The 23,667-nt window shown below is 41.4% G+C and overlaps 1 protein-coding gene across 1 annotated transcript; it reads left to right on the plus strand.

Annotated features, from left to right (window-relative positions):
* Positions 1–514: 514 nt before the first annotated feature.
* LOC140932140 (sacsin-like) lies at positions 515–20,883 on the plus strand. The gene is made up of 9 exons (XM_073381786.1): positions 515–518; positions 1,210–1,301; positions 2,059–2,169; positions 2,659–2,806; positions 3,208–4,189; positions 5,183–5,763; positions 6,316–17,363; positions 18,116–18,403; positions 19,783–20,883. The coding sequence occupies exons 1-8, from the start codon at positions 515–517 to the stop codon at positions 18,395–18,397; spliced, it is 13,248 nt and encodes a 4,415-aa protein (XP_073237887.1). The 3' UTR covers positions 18,398–18,403; positions 19,783–20,883.
* The last annotated feature ends 2,784 nt before the right edge of the window (positions 20,884–23,667 follow it).

Raw genomic sequence — 23,667 nt, forward strand, 5'->3', positions numbered from 1 at the left:
AATATGAAATCGTCTATAAATTGCCTAGCTCTTGAATGCTGATTCCAACATTGTTTCCACCCGAAACTGAAAATGCTGGCAGTATGTTTCATATTACGTTTTTTACCTTCTCTGTACTCCTACAAAAACGTTGAGAATTTCTATTAACATTCAGAAAGAATGCTTAAAAGTATGGACAATTACTACAAACTAAATAAATGAAAATAAATATATAAAACCACAGTCACGTGCCGAGGAGGTGTCTGAACAATTTCTGCACACATTCAAAACTGAGTTAAAGCGGTATTCCGTAACTCCCTATGAGTTATAAGACCTAGCTGTAACGATTTAAAGTATGTTTCAATTTGTTTCGAAAACAAACTAATTAAGTCCAGTCCAATAATCAACCTCCTAGGCCTATCGTTTATGTCTTCTTTTTTGTTCATTAAAAAAATAACGCTTTATTTTACCACCTGTCTTTCAGATGAATTATGAAGCGATTTTACTCAGTTGAAGATTGATTTTGTCTTGCATAATGAGTAAGTAGTATAGTGATTTGTGTTCAATATCTGTCCAAAAAGTTTTACAAATGCTTCGGATCGAGACCCACCAAACCATGAGCAAAGTTCGTGATACACCAATCATCAACAACCACGATGGGCTTATTCACGCGCATATCTACGCATACTGTATGAAAACACAAAAGGCTAGTTCCCCTGGGACCTCTATTGGGTAAACAAAACGTACAAGCTAAAGAGGTCTATTCCATTCCATAACCTTCTACATCATCCGTTCCCATCACCCCTCCTATTTCATTCCATACTTTTCTTAAGCATCTCATCCTCTCCCATCCCATCTGATCCCTGTCTGTCCCATCCCGTTTATTTAATCTTATTCCATTTCATCCCAATGCACCCCAACCCGAGCTACAATCTATTTCATCCCATCTTATCATTATCATCATTATCATCATCATCATCGTCATCATTATCATCACCATCATCATTATTCTCGTCCTCATAATTGAACGATGCTTTCTTTGACCAAAGATGTCATCTCTGGAAAGCTATAAGTGAATTAAGCATTCAATATGATTGGTGTAAGAGGATAAGGATAGGAGACCATGGGAGAAGTGGTTTGAGCCTGTGGTAAAAACATTTCAAGTAATTATAGTGAGTCAGAAACTCTATTTTATCATTCTAGCCTAAAAGCCGGGACATTTATTTATAGTTACTTATGAAGCTTTTTCCCCAGGTTTTAATCTGATTCAGCAGTTGAAAATAGCGTTGGAGCAGTACCCAGATGATGGACAGATTCTGAAGGTGAGGCAAAGGTTATTAAAATATTCTAATGTCAACTCATTAGCGCCAGCCTGATATATGAAATATTACTCAACATATCAATCGTGCCTCCTTCCAAAGAGGTTGAATTGTGAAACATTTGGTAGCAGACCACTTTCAAGTCTTGATGACGTATCGCCCCGGGCCCGGTTGTTCAAATGTTACATAGCGCTTTCAACCGAATAAATTCATGCAACGGATAAGTATTAGGAAAACCAAATGCACTATCCAGTGGATAGAGATTTATCCGGTGGATAGCGGTATCAACCCTTTGAACAACTGGGCCAGATGTTAGATAATTTATAGCGGGGGCGCATTGGCCTCTTGTGCAATAAAAATGTATCAGGCCTTTGTTTCTTTTCCCTATTCTCAAAATAAATAAATAAATAAAAACGCTTGATGGCACTCTATAAAGGTATATAGAGGATAATAATACATGGCCGCGCGGAGATACAAAATTTATCTTCGAGTGTTGAAAAATATTTCACGAGTGGGCACAGCGAACGAGTGAAACATTTTTTCAACACTAGAAGAGAAATTTCGTATCTCCAAGCGGCCATGTAATGCTCTATTTATTATATAAACACAGGAGCTATCTATTAAGTAGCCATAGCAATGGTGATATTTTCACACGTGAAGATATCAAGTTTTCGTGCGAAAGCTCACCTGGTATTTCATTGGTGTTTATATAATAATTAAAAATATCTAATGAATACTTAGTTGGGTTTATTTGTATCAGGAGCTCATTCAAAATGCAGAAGATGCTGGTGCAAGTCAAGTTAAATTTCTTCATGACCGTCACAGCTATGGAAAAGAAAAACTACACAGCAAGGAACTCGCTAAGTTTCAGGTCAGCCTACACTGCTAACACCTATCTACTTATTTATCAGTTGGTATTAATCTGCAACAGTTTTTAAGAACCCTGGCCCAATTTTACAACTTTATTTAAGACCCAACGACGTCATATCGGAGAAAACTACTAAGGGAAAAGAAAAATTCAAAAAAATGTTTTTGAGTGCAGTTTATGTGCTTATTTCACGACTAAATAAGCGAAAATGTGTTACTCACGACTACCCGCGAGTAGCTTCAAAGAGGAAGCTTTGTTATGGGAAGAAATAACAGCTCGATCCGTGTATTTTTCGAAGAAATGGAAGTTATTTGGTCAAAGTGTAGGTTCCGAATGGCGTTTGCAAGCAAAATATCATTCCTTTTGCGTTTTAAGTATCTACTGCTTGAAAACATGGTGCAGCAATACTTACAACTCTATTGCTCTCTCAATTACAAAACTGTAGCTCTTTTTAAATCAGCTATCTAACTGTAAACGCAATATTCTTAACAGGGACCCGCACTTTATGCTTACAATAACGCCGAGTTTAAGCACAGTGACTGGGAAGGTATCAGAATGTTTTTTGAGAGCGAAAAGGTCAAAGATCTAGTACAAAAGGATTGTTTTGGTCTGGGGTTCAAGTCGGTGTTCCATGTTACAGGTAAGAACACGCGTTCACTGAGGCGGTTATTTATTTCTTTCTCTTAACCGCAAAATTAGCCACCAAAAGACCCTAAAAAACGGGCATTAACTTCAATTTATACACCAATACATTCTAAAACGGAAAAGTCAGAAGCTATAATTTAAGAATAATGCAAGAATATGTTTAGCCTAAAATCGGCAGACCAATAAGAATATTCAGCCTGGGCAGGAAAAACAACATTCTCTTTAAAAGAAAGAGTGTACTACCTTTTCTCAATACACTACAAGTGTAGTTCATCCAATGTGAATGACAACAGCGTGTAACATTAAAATAGGTTCACTTTGTTAATGTTATGCTTGCTCAAGTAACAATACTTCATCTCTAGTTGATTCTCATATCGCATTCTTATTTAACCACAGATCTACCAAGTATCATGAGCACCTCGCAGATCGGCATAATTGATCCACACGAGAAATGCTTTGAAGAAGGAGGTACAGGATACAGCTGGGACGTAAGAGATGACAGTGATATCATGAACGCCATACCAGACCAGTTTGCTCCTTACAGGGGAGTATTTGACGGCCCAGAGGACATTTTCACCACCGGCTCATACAACGGTACTCTTTTCCGCTTTCCACTACGAACTGAGCCGTCCAAGTTATCAGAGACTTTGTATTCTGCCGAAAAGATTAACGATTTGTTCAATAGCTTCATGGCTGATGCCCACTTGGTTCTACTGTTTATGCAGCATCTTGAAAGTATTGAACTGTATGCTCGTGAAGAGTTGGAAAGGGAACCCAGAAGAATGTTTCAAGTCAGAGTATCCGAAGAAAGCCTTCCGTTGGTAAGAGAAAAGAGAAAGGAGTTTCAAGAAACAGTTCCTAGCGGTCAGCTTTTACCCCACTCAGTCCACGTCACTTATCCAATTACGATTGAGACAGTACAATATCACCAAGGGGAAGAAGCAGGCAAATACAGTCATTCGTACCTTGTAACCAATTACGTTTGTGGCGGAGATTTATCGTCTGAATTTCAAAAGCTTGTTGTGGATCCAAGTCTCAGCTACCTACCAAAAGTTGGCGTTGCCATGGCATTGCCCTCAAGTCCCCAGGATTCCGTCCCAGAAATTCAAGGTCACGTGTTTTGTGTCTTACCGTTACCGGTGCAGAAGACCAGTTTGACAGGTTTGCCGGTTCATGTGAATGGCTTCTTTGCCCTGACTCAGAATAGAGGTCAAATCAAGTTTCCAACCGCAGGACAGGAAGGTCAACCTTTAACTGACAAATCCTTAAAATGGAATCAGTGTCTTTTAGAGGAGGCCATACCCCAAGCCTATGCCACGATGATTTTAGAAGCCATCAACGCCAAGAGCTTCAAAGTGCAGGCAGCGACCGTTTACCAGTAAGTGATAACTGTAAGAAACTGTAAAGCCAGGTGTCAATTTAATAAAACTTTCACAAGTGTAATTTTCAAGTGGAGCTATTGTTTTGAAGTCTGAAGACAATAGTACACTTGTGAATGACGCTTGTAAAAATTTTATTAAATTGACTTAATTTAGTAAATCTCATCTATGAAACAGAATTCTACTTCAGTTGGAAAACCAATAGCTGCCTTACCTCTAAGAAGCACTACAGCTAAGGCTTTCATATTATCGCTGCAATCGTTAAAAAAGACTAGCTATTTTAACGATTAATTGTCGAAGAGTTTTGTCCATACAGTCGAACCTCCACTAACGGCCACTTTATTTTGTCCCGGCGAGTAGTCCAAACATTGACTCTTTTTTATACCTCTCTACAACGGCAACGGCCACTAACGCGTGTCACAAACTGCTAAATACCCTCTCGACAAGTCAGCGACTGATTAAAAAGTCAAGAATGGTCATAAAATTTGATCCGTGTGGCACGTCGATGTGGGTAATCGTATTTTGATTTTGTTTCATCTATACTGTTGCAATAATTTGTGTACGATACTTATTGCGAATGTTTTTGTGTATCTTATCTCTCTATATTATTTATGACTGGATTACCATTTTGTGACTCAGTAACCATGACATTAGCACAATAAACGTGTTATACTCCTTCCAAAAAAATTGGCATGTTACTCCCCCGCTACCTCCCCATAACGGCTGCCTCTCCACAACGGCCACTTTCTTCTGTCCCCAAGGTAGCCTTTGTGGAGAGGTTCGACTGTATATTTGCTGTGTTCTCTGGACATATTTCTCTGAGTTCCTAGTCATCATATGGACACCAGCAGCCTTGAGGAGACAAACCGAAGCGATATTTCATTATGCCGCCTCCAACGAAATTTTATTGGCCTGTGTCATTGCACCCATTACCTTAACGGCTTTCTTTTTTTATCCATTTTAACAATGATGATTCATTTACGTTGTTACAGAGCGTGGCCAGATTTCAGACGAGTCAACCAGAAATGGAAGAGCGTTGTAGAACCATTGTTTCAGATCCTGAAAGGCAAGGAAATTGTCTACACCAAAGTCAATGGGGGAAAATGGCTTCTTGTTGAAAATGCAATTTTCAACCAGGTACCTGAAAAACATCTTAAAGAGCTACTTGAAAGTGTCTTACTTGCAGCAAATGTTCCAGTTGTCTCTGTACAAAGCCACGTTATAGATGCCATCAGCTCTTTTACCGACGCTAAGGATATCAAGAATATCACAGCTAGCGTCATGAGAAAAGAGATGAGGAACGCTTCAGCTTGTTACAAAAACCTTTTGAGGCATGAAAAACTGCAGCTTCTTCAGTTCTGTTTACAAGATCACCAATATGAAGACCTTTGCGGCCTGGAGCTTTTGCCTCTCTCCAATGACACATTTACCACATTTTCAGCCCTTGCCCATGAAATCTACATAAGCTCGCCTGAGCATTCTCAAGATCTTCTACCTGGCCTAGAGCACCGCTTCTTGGATAGAACGGTGGATTCAGACATCCGTCAAAAGCTGAATTGCGCAGTCAGACAAGGTCAGTCAAAGTACAAGGTAGCACTGCTTGGAGACTCCTCTTTGTCGATGACACCGTTTACTGAGGGAAAATTTTTCAGGATTTATCATAAGTGCAAAATTTCATGCCCTATTCATCCCGCCTGCCTTAATTCTTGGCGCTAATTTTCTGGTTTTAAATCGGATTTAAAAATACTAGGTTATCCTTTGGCGACTCCTTTTTATCCCGTTGAACAATGTAGTAATTAGAACATTTGAGTTTGGAAATGATTAATCTCCTTCATAACCGCACTAGCTTAATCTCATTAAATGCATATATAGTCCGGATGATTGATACATTGTGTACCAAGCTACCAGTACCAATTTGGTTATTAACAACGCCATGATATTATCTTTTAGTAGTTTTTTTTTTGTTTCGTGGTGACATACAAGAATGTCAATGCCCATCGTTTCAATGATTCAGAAGCTGTGTCTTGTTCATAGTTATCTTAATTCAAAGGGAGTACCTGACAACAGTAGACAATTTTGACAGCGGCAGGCACTCCCTCTTTACGCTAATGATTTTCTTTCATAGAATGCACCCAGCTACGACTTCTCGCCGAAAACGACGTGATAGTTCTTCTTAAAGAATCTCTGCCTTCCAACTGGAGTCAAGGAAAAACTGTCCTGTGGCACCCAGAAGACAAAAACCACAACCATCCCCCAAGAGACTGGATCAAGCTCATTTGGAGATACGTTCGCGACCATTTCTCTACTGCAGAGGGGCTTTACCGACTTCAGAACTTTTCCTTAATTCCAGTTAGCATGAAACAGTCAACTGTTACTTTGCGGTCACTTACTCAGCCTTCCACAGTCGTGGTTAAAAGCTTGGGTGGGAACGTTATCAATGATGCTTTGATGCATGTCTTGACAAAGATGGGCGGGACTGTCTTGACTGATTGTCCGGACTTTATACTTGATCACCCCTCTGTCTTGGATACTTTTATGCATCGTCCCAATGTCCGAGGTATTTTTGAGACAATAGTGAACTTAGACTCCAAGTTCACCACTAAAAAGTTGTCCGAAGTCGTGAGAGGGGTTTCTCCAGGAGAAAAGCGAAGTTTGAGATCGTTCCTTGCTAATATTAAACCAGGGCAGGTAGGAAAAAAAGAAAGCAATCTCATGTGCTCTCTTCCGATTTTTGAGACGTTCTCCAAAAGGTTTGTGTCCAAAAATGAAGGTCTGCCAGCAGCGGGTATCGAATCTCTTCCCATTCAACCAAGACAGGAACTCATTGATATTTCTCAAGAAGAATCTAGGAGTCTAGCTCTCCTTCTTGAAGTCCGGATTCTGAAACCAACAGAAGTGCTCTGCGAAACAGTATTTCCTGACATCCAAAACGGCAAGTATAATGGTGGGCAGATTGACAAGTTAATGTCCTATGTGCTCACGCATTTTGCAAACACCGTTCGTTCCGATGCTTTCTTCAAGCGGGATATGCAAGCGTTGCCATTCTTGCCAAAGGCAAATAAGAGTCCTCGGGTGAAGACATCAGATGTCTTTGATCCCAGAAATGAGAGCTTAAGGAAAATATTTGTCACCGAAAATGTTTTTCCCGTCGGCCAGTTGTATAACGATCCCATCGTCCTAAATGTTTTGGAAGAAATTGGAATGAAAAACGAATCCAATATCACAGTGAAAGATCTCTTTCGAAGCGCTTTAAAAGTTAGTGTGCTTTCAGACCCTTCAACAGCAAGAGAAAAGTCTCATGCAATTTTGCAGCATCTTGAACGTCATCCACAGAAACTTAAAAGCAAAATTGATGGAGAAGAGTTGGGATCGCTACTGATGAAAATCCATTGGCTGCTACGGTTGCCCCAGAAAACGTCAAACTTTCCGCCCTCACTCCCGTGGTTTGAAACAGGAAAAGGAGAAAGATCCTTTTTCAAGCCTTCTGAACTGAAGAGCCCTCAACTGATCAATCTCATCGGCACGGTTAAACCGGTCATAGACTTTGAGTACTCGACTGAAGTCGCGGGTTACTTTGGCTGGCTGAAGAAACCAGACGTCTCTGATGTAGTTAAGCATTTGCAGAAGGCAGTCAGGCATTACAATGAGGAAGAGAAGGCGTATTACAGGGTTTTGGTAAACGAAGTCTATTCGTTTTTGAGCAGTGCAAACTATGGTGAAGTCTCAGAAGCACTAGAATATTCACAGTTCAACTGGGTGTGGAATGGAGACGGCTTTTCCTCCCCTAGCCACGTGCTTGCCATTGATCCGGGCATTAACCTCGCACCCTTCATTCGCATTCTTCCTCCAGAGATGATGAAACACTCTCAGATGTTCTCCAACTTTGGCATGCGGACAAAAAGTGATCCATCTCTTCTATTGCAAGTTCTTGACTTGATAAAAGACAAGTACGATGATTGTAATTCCCCATTTGCAGCCTCTGAAGTAAAACACGATCTCCAGTTATCGGTCGACATTTTGAACGAGTTGGCAAGTAAGGAATTATCGCCTGAGGTCCAGAAAAGGATTCTTCTTCCTGTCCGTGTAAAGGACAAATTGAAAGTTCAGCTTGCACCAGTCGAGCACTGCATGTACAATGATCAAAAAGAGGGGCTTCACAGTGAAGGCGAGAATGGAGAGCCAAAATACTATTACGTGCATTCTAATGTACCTAACGACACTGCTGTTCGACTTGGTGTACCATCGTTAACACATAGACTGTTGGACCCTGATGAGCTATCCATTGAAGAAGAGTTTGGACAGGAGGAGAAGCTTACTACTCGATTGAATCGACTTCTAGAAGACTGCAATGATGGTCTTTCAGTTTTAACAGAGCTCGTGAAAATCGCAGATGCTGCTGGAGCCACTGAGGTTAAATTCATGTACGACGAAAGAACCAACAAGGATGCTATGACCTGTCTCATTAACGAGGGAATGAAAAAATGCCAAGGTCCTGCTCTCTGGGTTTACAGCGATGCAACATTCAAGGATGAGGATTTTGTTAACATCACAAAGCTTAATGAAGCAACCAAAGTGCATTACACTGAGAAGATCGGTAGATTTGGACTTGGTTTCAACGCAGTGTATAACATTACTGATGTGCCAATGTTTGTAAGTAAGAACTATTTTTTCGTACTTGATCCTAACACATCTCACCTGGGAACTGCTATCAAGGACACAAGAAAGCCAGGTATGAAGATTAATCTCAACAAAAACGTCAGAAACCTGCAGACCTTTAAAAATCAGTTTAAACCATTCAATGGCGTATTTGGCTGTGATTTGAGCCATGACAGGGAAGACTACTCGTACGATGGTACGCTTTTCAGATTGCCATTGAGAACAAGGGAACAGGCAGCAGTCAGTGAGCTCATAGAAAAGTTTTACGACGAACACGAAATAAGGAAACTGTTTGAAATGTTTCTCGAGAAAGCGAACACTGTTCTTCTTTTTACGCAAAACGTATTCCGCGTTGGAATGTACTTTTTACCAAAATCTTCAGAACAGAATATACAACCGTTGCTAATGTTTCAGGTCAACAAATCACTCGCCCAAGGAGGAATACTGAGAGAACTGTCTTTCCCTATCGCACTAGCAGACACTTCGAACAAACTAAGTGCAGAACAGAAGAAGTTGTTGGTGCATTCTAATTTTCTTCAAGCATCATCCAAGGTTAAAATACTTTCCAACAGCAGAAGAGTCAAACCAAGTGAATTCCCTGAATCATCCATTGTCGTTGATGTGGAATGCGTTTTAACTCAGTTTGGAGTCAGTTTTTTTCAAAAAGAGAAGCCCCCTGGAAGAAAACGTGAAAGCTGGTTGATCGTGTCCTCAATGGGGTGTGGAGAGTCTTTGAAGTTTTCTGAAGGCAATCCTAATCTTCTTCCGTCCGGGGGGGTAGCTGCTCAGCTATTTAGTTTGGATTGCAACACCTTTTTGCCCACATCAGCAAAGAATGGAACGGTTTTCTGCTCTCTTCCACTACCGATTCACAGTGGCCTGCCAGTTTGCATAAATGGTGAATTTGCAGTAGATTCTAAGAGGCGTCGTTTGCAGGGCAAACTTGAAGAGGACAAGACATGCTATGGCGAGGAATGGAATAATGTTCTAATGACTGATTCCATATCTACTGCTTATCTGTGCCTCCTTGAGGACCTTAAGAAAATTCTCCCTGAAGACGGATCTTATGTTTTCCATTCACTGTGGCCGAGGGCTTCTGACGTAAGCGAACAATGCTGGTCTATTACAGAGTCATTCTACAAGCAAATTGCTTATGGATCTCATGCTCTGTTTTCCAATGGAAAAAAATGGGTTGACATTACTCGAGTGGTTTTTCTCCATCCAGAACTTCGAATGGATCCTAAAATTGGAGAAATTTCGTTTGCTGTCTTTTGTAACTTCCCTGAAGGAAATGACGTGGTGATTGATTTGCCAGCCGAAGTATTCCAGTCTTTTGAACGGTGTGATCTGTTTAATGTGTTAAGAGGTAAAACATACGACAGGCTTCGATTTTTCCGTGATGTTTTCTTTCCAAACATTACAAGGGTTACTTCAGACCACCGGGATGTTCTTGTGCTGTATGCACTAAATCAAAACAACGAGGAGTTGGAAGACTTGGTAATAAACAACGCCTGCATTCCAGCTTCACCTGATGGAAAGATTCTCAAGCGGCCGAGACAGTTAGTGCATCCCAACAACGAATCCTCCTCGTTGTTTTTCCCAGACGATGGTAGGTTTCCCTTTGGCGAGGAGAATACATTTGGCAACCCACAAGTTCTTGCCAAACTAGAGGTACTTGGAATGAACTCACACGATCTTCCTTGGGAAGATATTGCAGAAAGAGCAGAGAGTATCCAACGCGTTCATTCAGTGGACAGTAACGCGGCAGTTAAGCGTGCTAAGTTTTTGATAGAATTCGTACAAAAGAAGTTAAAGGTGAAAGACAAAGGCCCCTCGGAAGGAGTCATTTCTCGCATTGTCAAGGCTGAGTTTCTCCCAGTACTAGAGAGACCGAAATCATTTCCCCTTCGCTGGAAAAGCGAAGATTATCGAATATCTCGAAGGCTTTTCGCATCCCCGAAGGACGTCTTTCTTCCTTCCGACAAATACCTGGTGTGTTGTACGGAGTTAGTTGTCGACCTAGACATCCCCAAGAGGGCGACAGAATTGCTAAGATTACTCGAAAAAAGAGTTACTACAGAGCACGTGATGAAACAACTAAGCGAAGCCATTTCCGCCAGCATTGGTACAATGGATCGTAAAAGTTTAGACGAAGTGAGCTGCGTTTGCACAGAGGCGTATTCTTTTCTACAAGAAAATATTGCCAACTGTACGTCATCCGTTGAAGAATTCCTTTCTACGAAGCCGTTCATTTTAGTTGGAAGGCGCTTTCTGTCCGCAGATGAGGTCGCCTTTGAGTTGAAGACCGATTGTTCCCCTTTCCTTAATAAACTTCCAGAAACTTTATCCGATTCTTACGCCAAACTCCTGAGATTCAGTGGTGTTAGAGAGCAATTCGAAGCGAAGGACTACATTTCAGGTCTTCTAAAAATGAAACAACAGTTTGCAGAAACACAACTCGATGAGAAAACCTTGCAAGTGGCAGTCAATATGGCTATCGAACTTGGGGAGACTGTGAGACATTGTAATGAAGAATGGTATTCCGAGGAAGGAAGCTCGACTTATATTTATCTTCCTGATTCTGGTGGGAGAATGCTTGCAGTAGCTGACCTTTGCTACAAGGATTGTCTCTGGATGCCTGATGATCCAGAGGAACAGTTCGTTTATGAAGAAATTCCCTGGTGGACCTGTGAACAACTGGGAGTTAAAACACGCCGAGAAAGGGTCTTGCAACAACACGATAGTGGCTTTCCTTTTGGGCAAAAGGAAGAGCTCACAGATCAATTGAAACGGATTTTGACAGGCCACCAAGGCGAGAAAGAGCTTTTAAAACAGCTTCTTCAGGATGCAGATGATGCACAAGCAACCGAAATTTGCTTCATCAAGGATCCTAGACACCACCCTGATGAAAGAGTGTTCCAAGAAAGTTGGAAGCCTCTGCAAGGTCCTGCACTTTGTGTGTATGTCAACAGACCATTTACCAATGGGGACATTAAAGGAATTTGTAACTTTGGCATGGGCAGCAAAGGAGAAGATCCAAACAAGACTGGTCAGTATGGATTCGGGTTTAATGCTGTGTACCACGTGACTGATGTGCCGTCTTTCAGGTCGAAGGGTGAAGAAACTGGAGATGTTTTCTGCGTGTTTGACCCTCACTGCAAGTACGTTCCGTTTGCAAGTGATGCAAAACCAGGAAGAATGTACAGAGACATCCATAGGTTGAAGAAAAAGTTTCCAGATGTTTTTCCCTGTTATCTTGAAGAGTTGTTTGCCATAAAGAATGCAACAATGTTTCGATTTCCGCTGAAGACACAGGAAATGGCTGAAGAATCCAAAATATCAAAGAAACCTGTTTCCGTGCATCAACTCGATGGAATGATGAAAGATCTGAAGATGGAGATGTTCGACGTTCTTCTGTTCGTTAACAATGTGAGCAAGATTAGCATTGCAGAGATAGACAGAAGTGAAAAACTAGCAGAGTTCTACTCCGTTGAAGTTGTTATGACTCAAGAAGATGAGAGGATAAGGCAATGTTTCGCTGATTACATGAATCAAGTTGGAACGCAATCCAAACACGACGATTTCCTCCCTACAAGTATACAACCGAAAAAGTGCATTTATACCATGACACTTCGTGACAGCGCTGGTGAGGAGGAGACTTGGTTGATTGTTCAACAGGTCGGCTTTGAGAAGCCTGTCGAAAAGAGTATTGTTGAAGCTTTCAGAGAGAAAAACCTTGGGATGTTACCTCGCGGTGGTGTGGCTTGCCTTTTAAGCAGCAGCAGGTCATCTGGGCAGCGAAAAGATAACGAAGGTAAAGCGTACTGCTTTCTTCCACTACCCTTCAGAACCAATTTGCCCGTTTATATCAATGGTCACTTTGCTTTGGACCATGAGGCCAGAAGAAATTTGTGGCAGGATGAAGATGATGGCTATCGGAGTGACTGGAATAAAGCCCTGCTACGAGATGTGATCACCTCCTGCTACCTCACGCTCCTGGACAAGGTACGAGGATACATTCAGCTGCCAGTTGGGAAGGATGTTGCAGGTCAATACTCCACCTTTAGCAAAAGCGAGATCAAGAAAAGGCTAACTTCCTATGAAAGCCTTTTCCCCAGGTACCCCTTTGAAGATTCTCTCTGGAAGGCGTTAGCTGATTCCATGTACCAAGAAATGAGCAAGAAGAAGATGCGCCTAATTCCAGTAGTGAGGTCTTTGAAACAAATGTCAGATGGCCGTGCTAAAAATTTGAAATCAGAAGTAACATGGTTTCCACCGCAAGGCACATGCAAGAACCAAGTATTCTTCAACAATCTCGAAATCGAAGGCTGCTTTGCTTCACTTTCTCTAAGGCCAAGTATTGAAGAGGAGCAAAGGAGAAAGAAAGAGGAAGCCCGGATTAGGCGAAAACAGCAATTCGAAGAAACGATGCTACGAACTGGGTTCAATTTAGTGACACTATCAATCACCGTCTTCCGTTCATTCAAAGAAGCGGGAGTAGAGGTTTGCTGTCTATGTCCTCTTGTTGTTATGGACTTCTTCAAGTCTTTTAATGATGTAAATTCGCTTTGCAGTATTGGCGAGATCCCGTTTCCTATTGACAAGACTCCATTCAAGGACAAAGGGGCAGTAATTGGCATTCTGAAGTACTGTAGGGCTGATGAACATTTTCTGGAGAATCTCGCGGGTCTTCCATTGCTTCTCACACAAGATGACTACCTACGCGTATTTAGCGAGAAAGAACCTCGGTGTTTGAGTCATTTTTACGATACTTTACCACAATCGCCGTCATTATTTGTGCACAAAAGAGTCCACTGCGAAGTTTTCAACACTGTTGATCTTAAAAGAGCCCCTGTTTTCCGACCCCTGGATGTGCAAATACTCTCGACAAATTTGCACCTTACACTTCCTGAATGCTTCTGTAGCGAGGATCACTATATGAGGTGGTCTCCTGAAGATCCAAAATCTCCTTTGCCGAATCGTCGCTGGATTTACAGAGTCTGGGACTTTTTGGAGAGATTTACCAGCAAAACATTGAGGGAATCCGACGTAACAGATGAAAACAAAACTTCGTTCATTCGTGACCTGCTCAAACCGTTATCTAAATGGAGCATTCTTCCAGCAACAGAGACAAACCAGTTGGTAGATCATTATTTGGTGCCTCTGTCAATGGCGGAGTCGGTTATTGATTATAGTGATTGTAGTCAATCAAGCAAGAAGTTGGTCGTGGCTTTAAAAGGTTTGACATTGCCTGAACTTAACTCAGCTGTGATGGCATCCAACAGCGTTGATGAGTTGTCCTACACGAAGACGGATTCATACATTTTCGCTTGTTGTCTAGTAGCGACTTTGAAGACACCTCATTCGCTTCTAACGACGCTTAATCAGAAACTCAAGAAGAATCCCGACTCTCTTAGTGATAAACTTAAGTGCATGGAAGCTGAAAGCATTCTTAATTACTTTAGCCGCAGTGTCAAGGATTTAGTAGACGACGACAAAGAAACACTAAGGAAGCTTCCTTTCTTTCCACTGGCGGGCGGAAGGCTTGGATTAGTACAGGAAAGAGACGTGTTTGTTCTACCTGCTGAGATCCCCAAGGACGAGATGGATGCTGTGGAATCCAGATTTGGCTGTTTGTTTCTAGAACCTCGTCAAAGTTTGTCGGACTTGTATGAATTCCTCGGATTTCACCAATTACCACCTGCAAATGCATATCTAAAATTCATTTTGAAATGTTTTCAGCATCTTAGTTTAGAGGGAAAATTGGCTCATCTTCGATACCTTCGGGGTTTGGTTTTCACGGCAAGTGTACCAGGGAAGGAAAACAAAGCAATTGAAAAAGAACAACTGCTAGGCTATCTGAAAGTAGTTCCATTTATCCAAGCAGTGGATGGCTTCTGGAAGACAGCGTCTAGTTTCTACGACCCCCGTAATGAAGTTTTCCGTACTATGTTATCAGCGGACAGTTTTCCACCAGAAATTTTCAACACTAACGAATGGCTTCCCTTTTTGGAGAAGATAGGCCTAATTACAGATGTTTCCCAGGACGATTTTGTGAAGTTCGCTCTCCAAGTCGCAAATGAAGCTGAATCAGCACGCACTGAAGAGACCTACAAGAAGTCCGAAGTTCTAGTGAATAACCTTCTCTCCTGGCCTAATGTTGTAGAAAAAGGGCTCTTAACTCGAGTTCGTAGCATTCCTTTTGTGGCGTCAGAGCCAGTAAGAGAGTCCCTAGAAGCACTATGTCCACCATTTGGTGAAATGAAAAACGGCAAAATCCCATTTATTCCATTTAGTGGTGCAGTACCAATGGATTATGAAGAAATTGTATGGACCAAAGCGTATTTGCTTCCAGCTTGGGCGGATCCAAGGTTTAGTTACAGAGCCATTGCGAGTGGGGGTCCTCATCAAAAGACAGAAAAGTATCTCGAAAGTTTCCTGGCCCAGCTCAACGTTATTAAGGAGCCATCAATTCGACTTGTCATCGGCCACTGTCAGACGGTAAGTGGCATAGGAGATCTCAGCGATAAGAACCCTTCCACTGTCATACGGGTTATGGAACGCATTTACACATTTCTGCAGCAAAAGGCAGCCAGTGAACCTGATTTGAATATCTTGCTCCAAAGCACACGTTGTATCTTGGTGGAGCGAGGGAAAAGGTTCATCCTTCCTAAACAAGCCGTCCTTGAGCTCTACGAGGATCTTGAGATAAAGCCATTCCTGTACAGAGTACCTCCTGAATTTGGCAAGTTTCAGTCTTTGTTTAAGCTTCTGGGCTGCTCCAAGACTGTAACCTCTGCACACTACGCAATGGTCTTAGAGCTTTTGCAGAAAAAGTGCCAAGAAGCAAAGCTACAGCCACACGAAATCCAAATGTGTTGTAAGGCGGTTAGAGGACTATTTAACAGTTTGCAGGACGATGATGAAAGTGTAAAAACGCTCCCTAAATTGTACCTACCAGCAGTGTATCCAGAATGCGGCTCTCCGATCAAACCACTAGAAGCTAACCCTGTTACTTTGCATCCATCAGAAGAGCTTATATTTGATGACGCTCCAACCTATGGCAGTCGGATTCACGGGATCGACCAGCTGTTCGTGCCTGACCTTAGCCTGATGGAAGTAAACTTAAAATCAGCCGTGACGAGCTTTAAAGATCTCATGATGAAATTGCCTTCCTCTTTACAACCACAAATGTTATCGTCAGTGGTGAAAGAGTCGCTCACCTCCCCAGAGAGCCTAGAATTAGTATCAATTGAGGCAGTGAATGCACTGAAACGGCAACTCAAGTCTGTGCAGTTTGGACATGGATTTGCGAGAATCATAAGAGACGCCAATTATCAGAAAAAAGGCTTCGATGAAGGGGTTATAGAAGGTGTTGAAAGCGGACTCCGAAGCATTGAACTCTTATCTGTGAAAAGCCTTAAAACGTCTCTTTATCACAATGACATCCTTATTCCTGAGAGTGAGCAATCAGTGCTATATTTCAAAGAGAAGTTGGAGCTACCTGGCGGGGAAACGTGGAGAGTTTATATCAATGCGCTAACTGGAATAGATGAAACCATTTGGACACTGGTAGCCAATATTATCGTGGGAATGTACGGGGAATTCCTCGGTAAGAATTCCTATGTCATTACCGGTATGTTACTTTGTCCTCCCTCGAGCATCTGGGCACTCTTGGACAAGATGGGTATAAGTAAAGATGACAGTTACGGCGCAGCACAAATGGAAATCTATCCACAACCCGGTACCTATATTCCAGTTGAAGATCAGCATCTGCTGAATGACGCTTTTGAGGAAATTGAACCCGGGCAATACGTAGGTTATCAGCTGAATGACCCAAGTCTACAGGAGGAGGAAGGCTCTGCAATCTACATCTACGCTATTGTTACTGAGAAGGAAGTATCAAACACAGATGCTGAGATATTGTTGAAATCATACAGGATCGACATTGGGCATAACAAGGAGCCAGTTGAGGTCAAGGCTGCTCGCTTGCATACATTTCACCGATTGGAAGAGATATTTAACGAGCAGGAGGAATTACACGAAGATAAAGAAGAAGTGTGTAAAGAGATCTCTGCCACTCTCGAGCTCGCATGGGAACTAGTAGGGGAAGAAAGAGATCAAATTGTCAAGCGTTTGTTTTTGCGTTGGTTTCCAAAGGAGAATGTTCATAATTTGGAGTTGTTCGCAGCGACCTCTGAGCATTTGAGGAAAGAAGTTTCTAGACTCAATGGTTTCAACGATTCTTTGTTTGCTTCATGGGTAGCCCTTGTAAGAGAACGAGAATATCAGAGAGAAACTTACCGAGAAAACTTCCGCAAAAAGTACGGTTCATGGAAGTCTTCATCAGGCCGTAGGTCAGGATACAGTTTTCCTCCAAGTTTCTGTCATCAAAATTCTCAGCCAGCAGAGGCCAAGCGCTGGTTCAGACAAGCTAAAGCTGATCTTGAGGCTGGCACCAGGGAATTCTCCTTCGGCAGAGATTCATATGAATGGGTTTGCTTTAAATGCTACCAGGTAATCCTGCATTTTATCCTGATATATTTCCAATGTATATTGTTCCAGCCCAGTGCGGTATAAAGAATGTTGAGTTTATTCTACAACCATAAGGGGCGTCTTTTTTGCCGGTAAATCAACAACAAGAATTCCGTCTTTAACTCTTTTAATATTTAAATAAACAGCATCGGAAAACAGCAGTAAAAGTTAAAAACACTTCTTATGCCAAGATATTGACAAACACAATCGAAGTTGACTTTCAAAGGAAATCTTATACCACTTTTGGTTAAGCTAAAGTCGACACTTTTATTAAAGGGACATTGAAAGGTCGCCGAGGGGAAGCAAGTCATTTCTGCTTAAAAATCATACGTTATAGGCTAGGTCATTAGCACACTCCGATCTAATTAGCCAATATTAATGAACTTCCAGAATTTTTCACAGAGGACGTAAGTCTCAATACTAAAAGAGCACAAAGCAAGTAGGTGTGCGATCTTAGGGTTTCTTAAGAACATTTTAAGTTCCTCCAATACGATTAGGGTGCTTTTTTACGCTTTTGGCTTGGAGTTGCATATATGTCCATTGTAGCTCTAAAACACACGGATGGAAGAACCATTTGCTTACAATGGAGTATGCAAAGTTTCATTGTGGCATATCCAATCTCGTGGAAACAACACGAGGAGTCGTTCTTTCCTGTGATCATCAGGTAGCCCCAAACCAAAACATTCTTTCATCTACTATTATTTAATTACGTGTGGTTGTTTATGTCTTTTCAGGCAGCGGAAAAGGCCCTTAAAGCCATGCAATATAATGTGGACGCAAACCAGAAGACGAATGACCACAATTTGTGTCAAAATTGCTATGATTTTGATGACCCTGAATTAACCCAGTTAGCGGGTCAACTGGAATGTCTTGTAGTTAATTCTGCACACATGCGATATCCTGACGCTATGTCATACCCCAAGATACCAAATGACGTGTATACAGCAGAAAAGGCAGAGAAGGCCCTGGACTTAGCAAGAGACATTCTGGAGAGAGTGAAAGTCGAATTGACTTAGTTAAAGGTATGTGTGATATTACTCTCATTTTTTGTAGTCCAGAAATAAGACAATATGGCTTACGGCGAGAATGGAAAGGTTGAAGAAACCAAACTACACCAGCTGATTTCAAGATTCGTTATGAACTCAAAGACTCAAAAGCTCATGGCGGCCTATGAACGACCTCACAGAACATCCTCTGCTAAAGTCACAACAACGGAGTTCCAGTGCCCCATCTGTTTCAGACTCTGCGCTTCCAGACTGGGTTTACAGAGCCACCAGAGAATCCATAGATGATACCACATCACACAGTCTTCTTATACGAAGGACAACCACCATGCCATGTATGAACACAGTTAAGGTGGCTCAATAGGGTTTTTCAGGATTAATACCTCCCAAGTTGGAACTTTTTCCTCCAATAGCCGCCTCGATGTTCGTGACCTTTGAAGGAAATCTGTAAGAGTGTGAACGAGATATTTTGGGATGAAGTCTTTAAGGACATAATTACGGTAAAAACTGGACAATCTTAATGTTTGGCCGTTATCTGTAGAAAACGAAGCGCTTTTGAGATGCAATTTCACCTCATAATAGTTTCAATCTTTTTTAAAACGAGTGTAAAAGATCATGGAGATAGCTCTAGCCGATTGCTAGAAAGAAGGATTTGATTAGTATGTATCGAGGCGCTCTTGTTTAAGGTTTTCAAATGAGCAAATAATTTTTAAACCACTCGATAGATTGAGATTTTTGAGATCAACCGTCGTTTTATATGACCTTTGAGTTTCAAGATTATTGATATATTGTAAGCCAGTAAAATAAGAGTTACAATTCGTTAAGTTTGTGTCAGAAAATTCTTGTTTATAAGTGAGAACCTCTCACTGTTCAGGGGTATTGTCTCCAAGTTTCATATTTTCGTAGACAACAATATCTAACATTTCTGCATATTTCCAATGCATTGCTACTTACTGCTGTTCACGTGAAAATGAAACTTGGAAACCATATCAAAGCTCTTCGTTTGCTACAGATTACGGCCGAACATGGCATTCGATTGATTCGAGTTACCCTTACGTCTCACAAATTTCAGCAAACTAATAACTTTGATGTTAAGGCTTTTCATTTATCTTCACATTTTATGAACCGGGGTGACCTCGCTATTTCCCACTGAAAGAGAGTGAGAGGGCGTCTTATCAGAGGCGGTGGCTTATCATAGGGATTTCTTGCTCTAACTCGACTGGACCTGTGAAACGCGGTATATCGATGGGCTACATTGCCAAGCTTTAAGAGTTCATGCCATTACATTGTAATTCGTGTCGTTCTACCTCATCAAAAAAATATCCAGTTTCTTCAAACGTTTGGAAAAATATTCATTTCAGAAATATTGATGTGAAGCATTTTCTTTTCTTTTTCAGTATTCTTCTATCCTTGAAAGATGAGTTGCGAATCAGACCACATTTAAAGTAGAGTGGCTCTGCAGTTCCATTCGATCTTAGAAGAAGTTAGACTAATTTTTGCCAGTAGAGAAAATTATGCTCGAGTTTAGTAGTCTCATTGCAATGCCAGCTTAAGGCCCGTCCACAGTATTTCCAGATCATTTTTAAATACATTTCCCACTTTTGCATACAGACCACACTAAAAAGGTGTTTTTGTCCACCGAAAGATAATCTTCAGATTGGAAGAATAGCCGGTGTTTTCAGTGAAAACACCGGCTAGGTGATGTAGGATGCGTGGATCGTCGAGAACGCTGGCGTTAAAATTAAATGGCCATATGTTATTGCCTTGCTGGCGTGTTTTAAGGTAACGTTTGTTTACAATTCTATTCAAGCCGAGTGTCGAGGAATCGTCTCGTTTTTGAAGTTTTCCGGATCACTGTGGACGGTATAAAGCAATGAAATGATATACAAACGATAGTGCATTTTACTTGTTTTCAAATTCATTCGACTTGTGGATGGGGCTTATACATTGGGTATGGCTTATACATATATGGGCCGCTGCATGTTAGATATGAACTTTGAAGCTGGTGAAGTACAGCTAATAGCAACGTAGAGGATATTAGTTCGTTTCAGTTTTGCAAAAAATCAGTTTGCATAGTCTTATCATTTACAAAGGTGACACGAGTAACAAACGTTTCTTGTGTTATGTTGCTTTTTTAACACTTTTTTTAAAATTTAAATTCTTTTTGTCTGTAATTTCGATTTCTTTAGGCTCAGGAACAAATCTATAGTTTCTTGCACCATCAAGAAATAATTTTCAATGGTTTTTAGAGGGTTTACCTAGAGTACCAAACACTCAAGAGTTTGTTTGTTCGTGTTTTGATTTAGTAACGTACATGTACACTGACGTCGTTACTCATGAGGCGCAACGCACGGAAAACCTGATTCTGTGGTCCAAAGGGACATACATCTCGTTGGAAGCCGTCATGTCAATATTTGACAGTTTTTTAGTTTTTTGATTCGAAAACTGTTGTGAATATGCTTAAGATTAACGAAATTAAACAACTGAGTTTAGTGGGAGTGTTTCTTTGTTTTGTTTTGTTTTTTTGCTTTTTATTTCTATCAGACAAGTGCATGACTTGTGCATGACTAGGGTCACTAGTTATTCAGTTGAAGTATCCCGTGTTACCCTCGTTAAATAAAGTTGATTATTATTATTATTATTATTATTATTATTATTATTATTATTATTATTGTTATTATTATTGATGACCTCTAAAAATTTGAGGAATGAAAGGCTATATTTGTTCGTACTATACAGGATAGCTTTATTTCCATGCCGAAACGAAAAGCTATCTGGTATAGTATGAACACCTATCCGATATGTGACTCACCACTTAAGAGATCGGCGCATTTTCGCTCCGTTATAGAAATCGCCTTGAAATCACCGTTCTTAACAGCCTCGTACCCAGGCCTGTTCGCGCTATCCGAGTGACCAGAGGAGGCTTGGAACCGAGCGCGATAGCGCGAGACGTCCTAGGCGAATTTTCCCGACAAGCTTGACAGGTGACGTCACATCCGAAATCGCCGAGGACGACTGGGAACGAGCCTGCGTTCTTATGTGTGAACAGAAGCCCTATCCGGTATTTTCGTGTATTTTTTGGCATTTTCGTATTTCCGGCGCAAAAGCTTTCCGGTATAATGTCAACATAGCCTGAGGACCAGTTAAGATTAGGCGATCACCGTCTGTGGCTTGTTTTAAACCAGCTTAGTAATAGAACCTATCTGCAACAAGAAGCCCTATCCAGTATGGTTTTGGTGCCGGCGGGAAAGTTATGCGGTATAGTGTCAAAGTGTGAACATAACCTAAGCTATAAGAAGCTGAGGTGGGAGAAAATATGAAAATGTAACAAAATGTCGTAAACTCCTAGTCCAAATATTGTAGATGTTTAAGACCAAGAAAATTATAAAAATGAGTTTTGGGAGTGTTTTTTTTTGCTTTTGGATTCTATCTGACGAATGGTTGATGACCTCTTTAAGTAAGGGGTTTTTGAGACGCGGGTTTTCCCTGTTCATTAACCCAACAGCTTTGCCACGCTGGTGGGCCCCAATAAGGGTGAAGCAGCTGTCTGAGGCCCCGCGCATGCGTGATGTAATGGCCCGGCCGTGGGTTGGTGTTTGTGTGCCCTTGCTTTACATTTGCAATATTTTCAATGCAATCGAATTAAGTTCAATCCATTTTTCATCAATTACTGTATTTCATAACATTTCTAAAAAATCGGTTGCGTAGCTGAGGTCTATTCTGGGCAGAGCTTGTTTTTCTTTATCTCTTCTGTTCTGTTCTTTTCTCCTTTTAGAGCTATTGTAGTTTGTTTTGTTTCTTTATATAGCATGAGTTTGCATGAATTGATTTTCTTTGGATTTTTCGTCCCATGAATTTGTGTATGGATATTTTTTGCCCCGCCCCGTGACGGTAACATGATCCAAAAGGAAACATGATCGTTCCCAGTGCTTCTCGGTTGTCCTTTCGGTGTAACCTTTACAAAATCAGAGTGGAAGCAGTTTTGTTTGCGCTATAATTTCCCGTTACAACCATGTTTACATACTCTCATGGAAACACGCCTCTCGGCAATCAGAGCGTGCGTACTATCTTAGATATTTTATAAATAAGATAAGGCAAAGTTTTACTTCATTACACTGTACTGTAATTACAATTTTTTGGGTGCCCTGTGATTACAGTTGTAGCGCCGGCTAGAACAGGAAACGGTTGTGAAGATGTCAAAAAGCTATTTAAAATACTGTACTACCTTCCGTTCAGCCTGACCCTTGTGTCATTTTCTTAGAATATTTAGCTACGAAAAAATTTCGCCACATGAGTTAAGATAGTTGCTAAGGATGATGGGTATTGTGGGTTTTTCTAAGGAATCCAGCATTGGTCATGTGATATCGTCTTCTTCTTCATTGCTACGTCCATTGCAGCTTCCGTTCTTGGATCGTCACGCAACGCTTCTCTCCAAACCTCGCGTGACGATCCAAATAACGACTGCGTGCCCTACGTAGGAGAATACGTCTCCAAGGGCCTTGTGGGCCAGGTGAATCCAAAAATATGGTGACTTCCAAGCACGGCTATAAGTAAGTTCTTAAAAACATTTTTAAGCTGAATATAACAAAAACTGTTACCAGCGCCAATAGTGGTCATCGATTGGCTGAACGGCGTGCTCTGACTTGTGGCCGATGAAGACTGGGGCGAGGCTAAAGGAGAGCTGGGTCGAGTAAAATGGTGAAAATCAAGATGGCGGCTGTTTATCAAGTGTGATCTTGTAGGCAGGTACGCTTCTTCTAACTCTTTTCTCCGTGAAAGTAAATTTGGTTGATTAGTTAGGGTAGTCCGCATGGTAGTCCGCGGAGTAGTCCGTAGAGTAGTCCGCGGAGTAGTCCGTAGAGTAGTCCGCGGAGTGGGGTCAGTGGGTAGTCCGCGGAGTGGGGGTCAGTTTTTTCAACTCTCCCGCCCTCAACTGTACACAACGCATGTTGGTCGAAGAAAAGTAACAAATTTTATCTCAAGCTAGTTACTTAGGTACGCTAACTTAACCACTTACTTTGGAAATTCGTTAAACAGCAGTTTTCGTTTACGTCGTTGCTCATGTAACTAACTTCGGTACCAACCGGGGCCATGCCGGAACGGCGGAAGTTTACTTTCTGCAAAGCCTGAATTTTCTTACGAAGCGTGTAACTCATTTACCTTTCAGCTAAATAAATAATTTAATGAGACTGGAATACTTTTGAACAAAATGACTCTTTCGGCTACGTTTAGAACTATGCGACGGCAAATCCCAGTGGCACGCAGGAATGTTTATCCATGAT

The sequence above is a fragment of the Porites lutea genome, chromosome 3 (assembly GCF_958299795.1).
Source record: "Porites lutea chromosome 3, jaPorLute2.1, whole genome shotgun sequence".
NCBI classification, from domain to species: Eukaryota; Metazoa; Cnidaria; class Anthozoa; order Scleractinia; family Poritidae; genus Porites; species Porites lutea.

What these genes read in the sequence shown, in the direction of transcription:
- LOC140932140 (XM_073381786.1), top strand. An exon ending in ATGATGGACAGATTCTGAAG is followed by an intron (nt 1,302 to 2,058) that starts GTGAGGCAAAGG and finishes TATTTGTATCAG; the next exon opens with GAGCTCATTCAAAATGCAGA. An exon ending in CAGGCAGCGACCGTTTACCA is followed by an intron (nt 4,190 to 5,182) that starts GTAAGTGATAAC and finishes ACGTTGTTACAG; the next exon opens with AGCGTGGCCAGATTTCAGAC.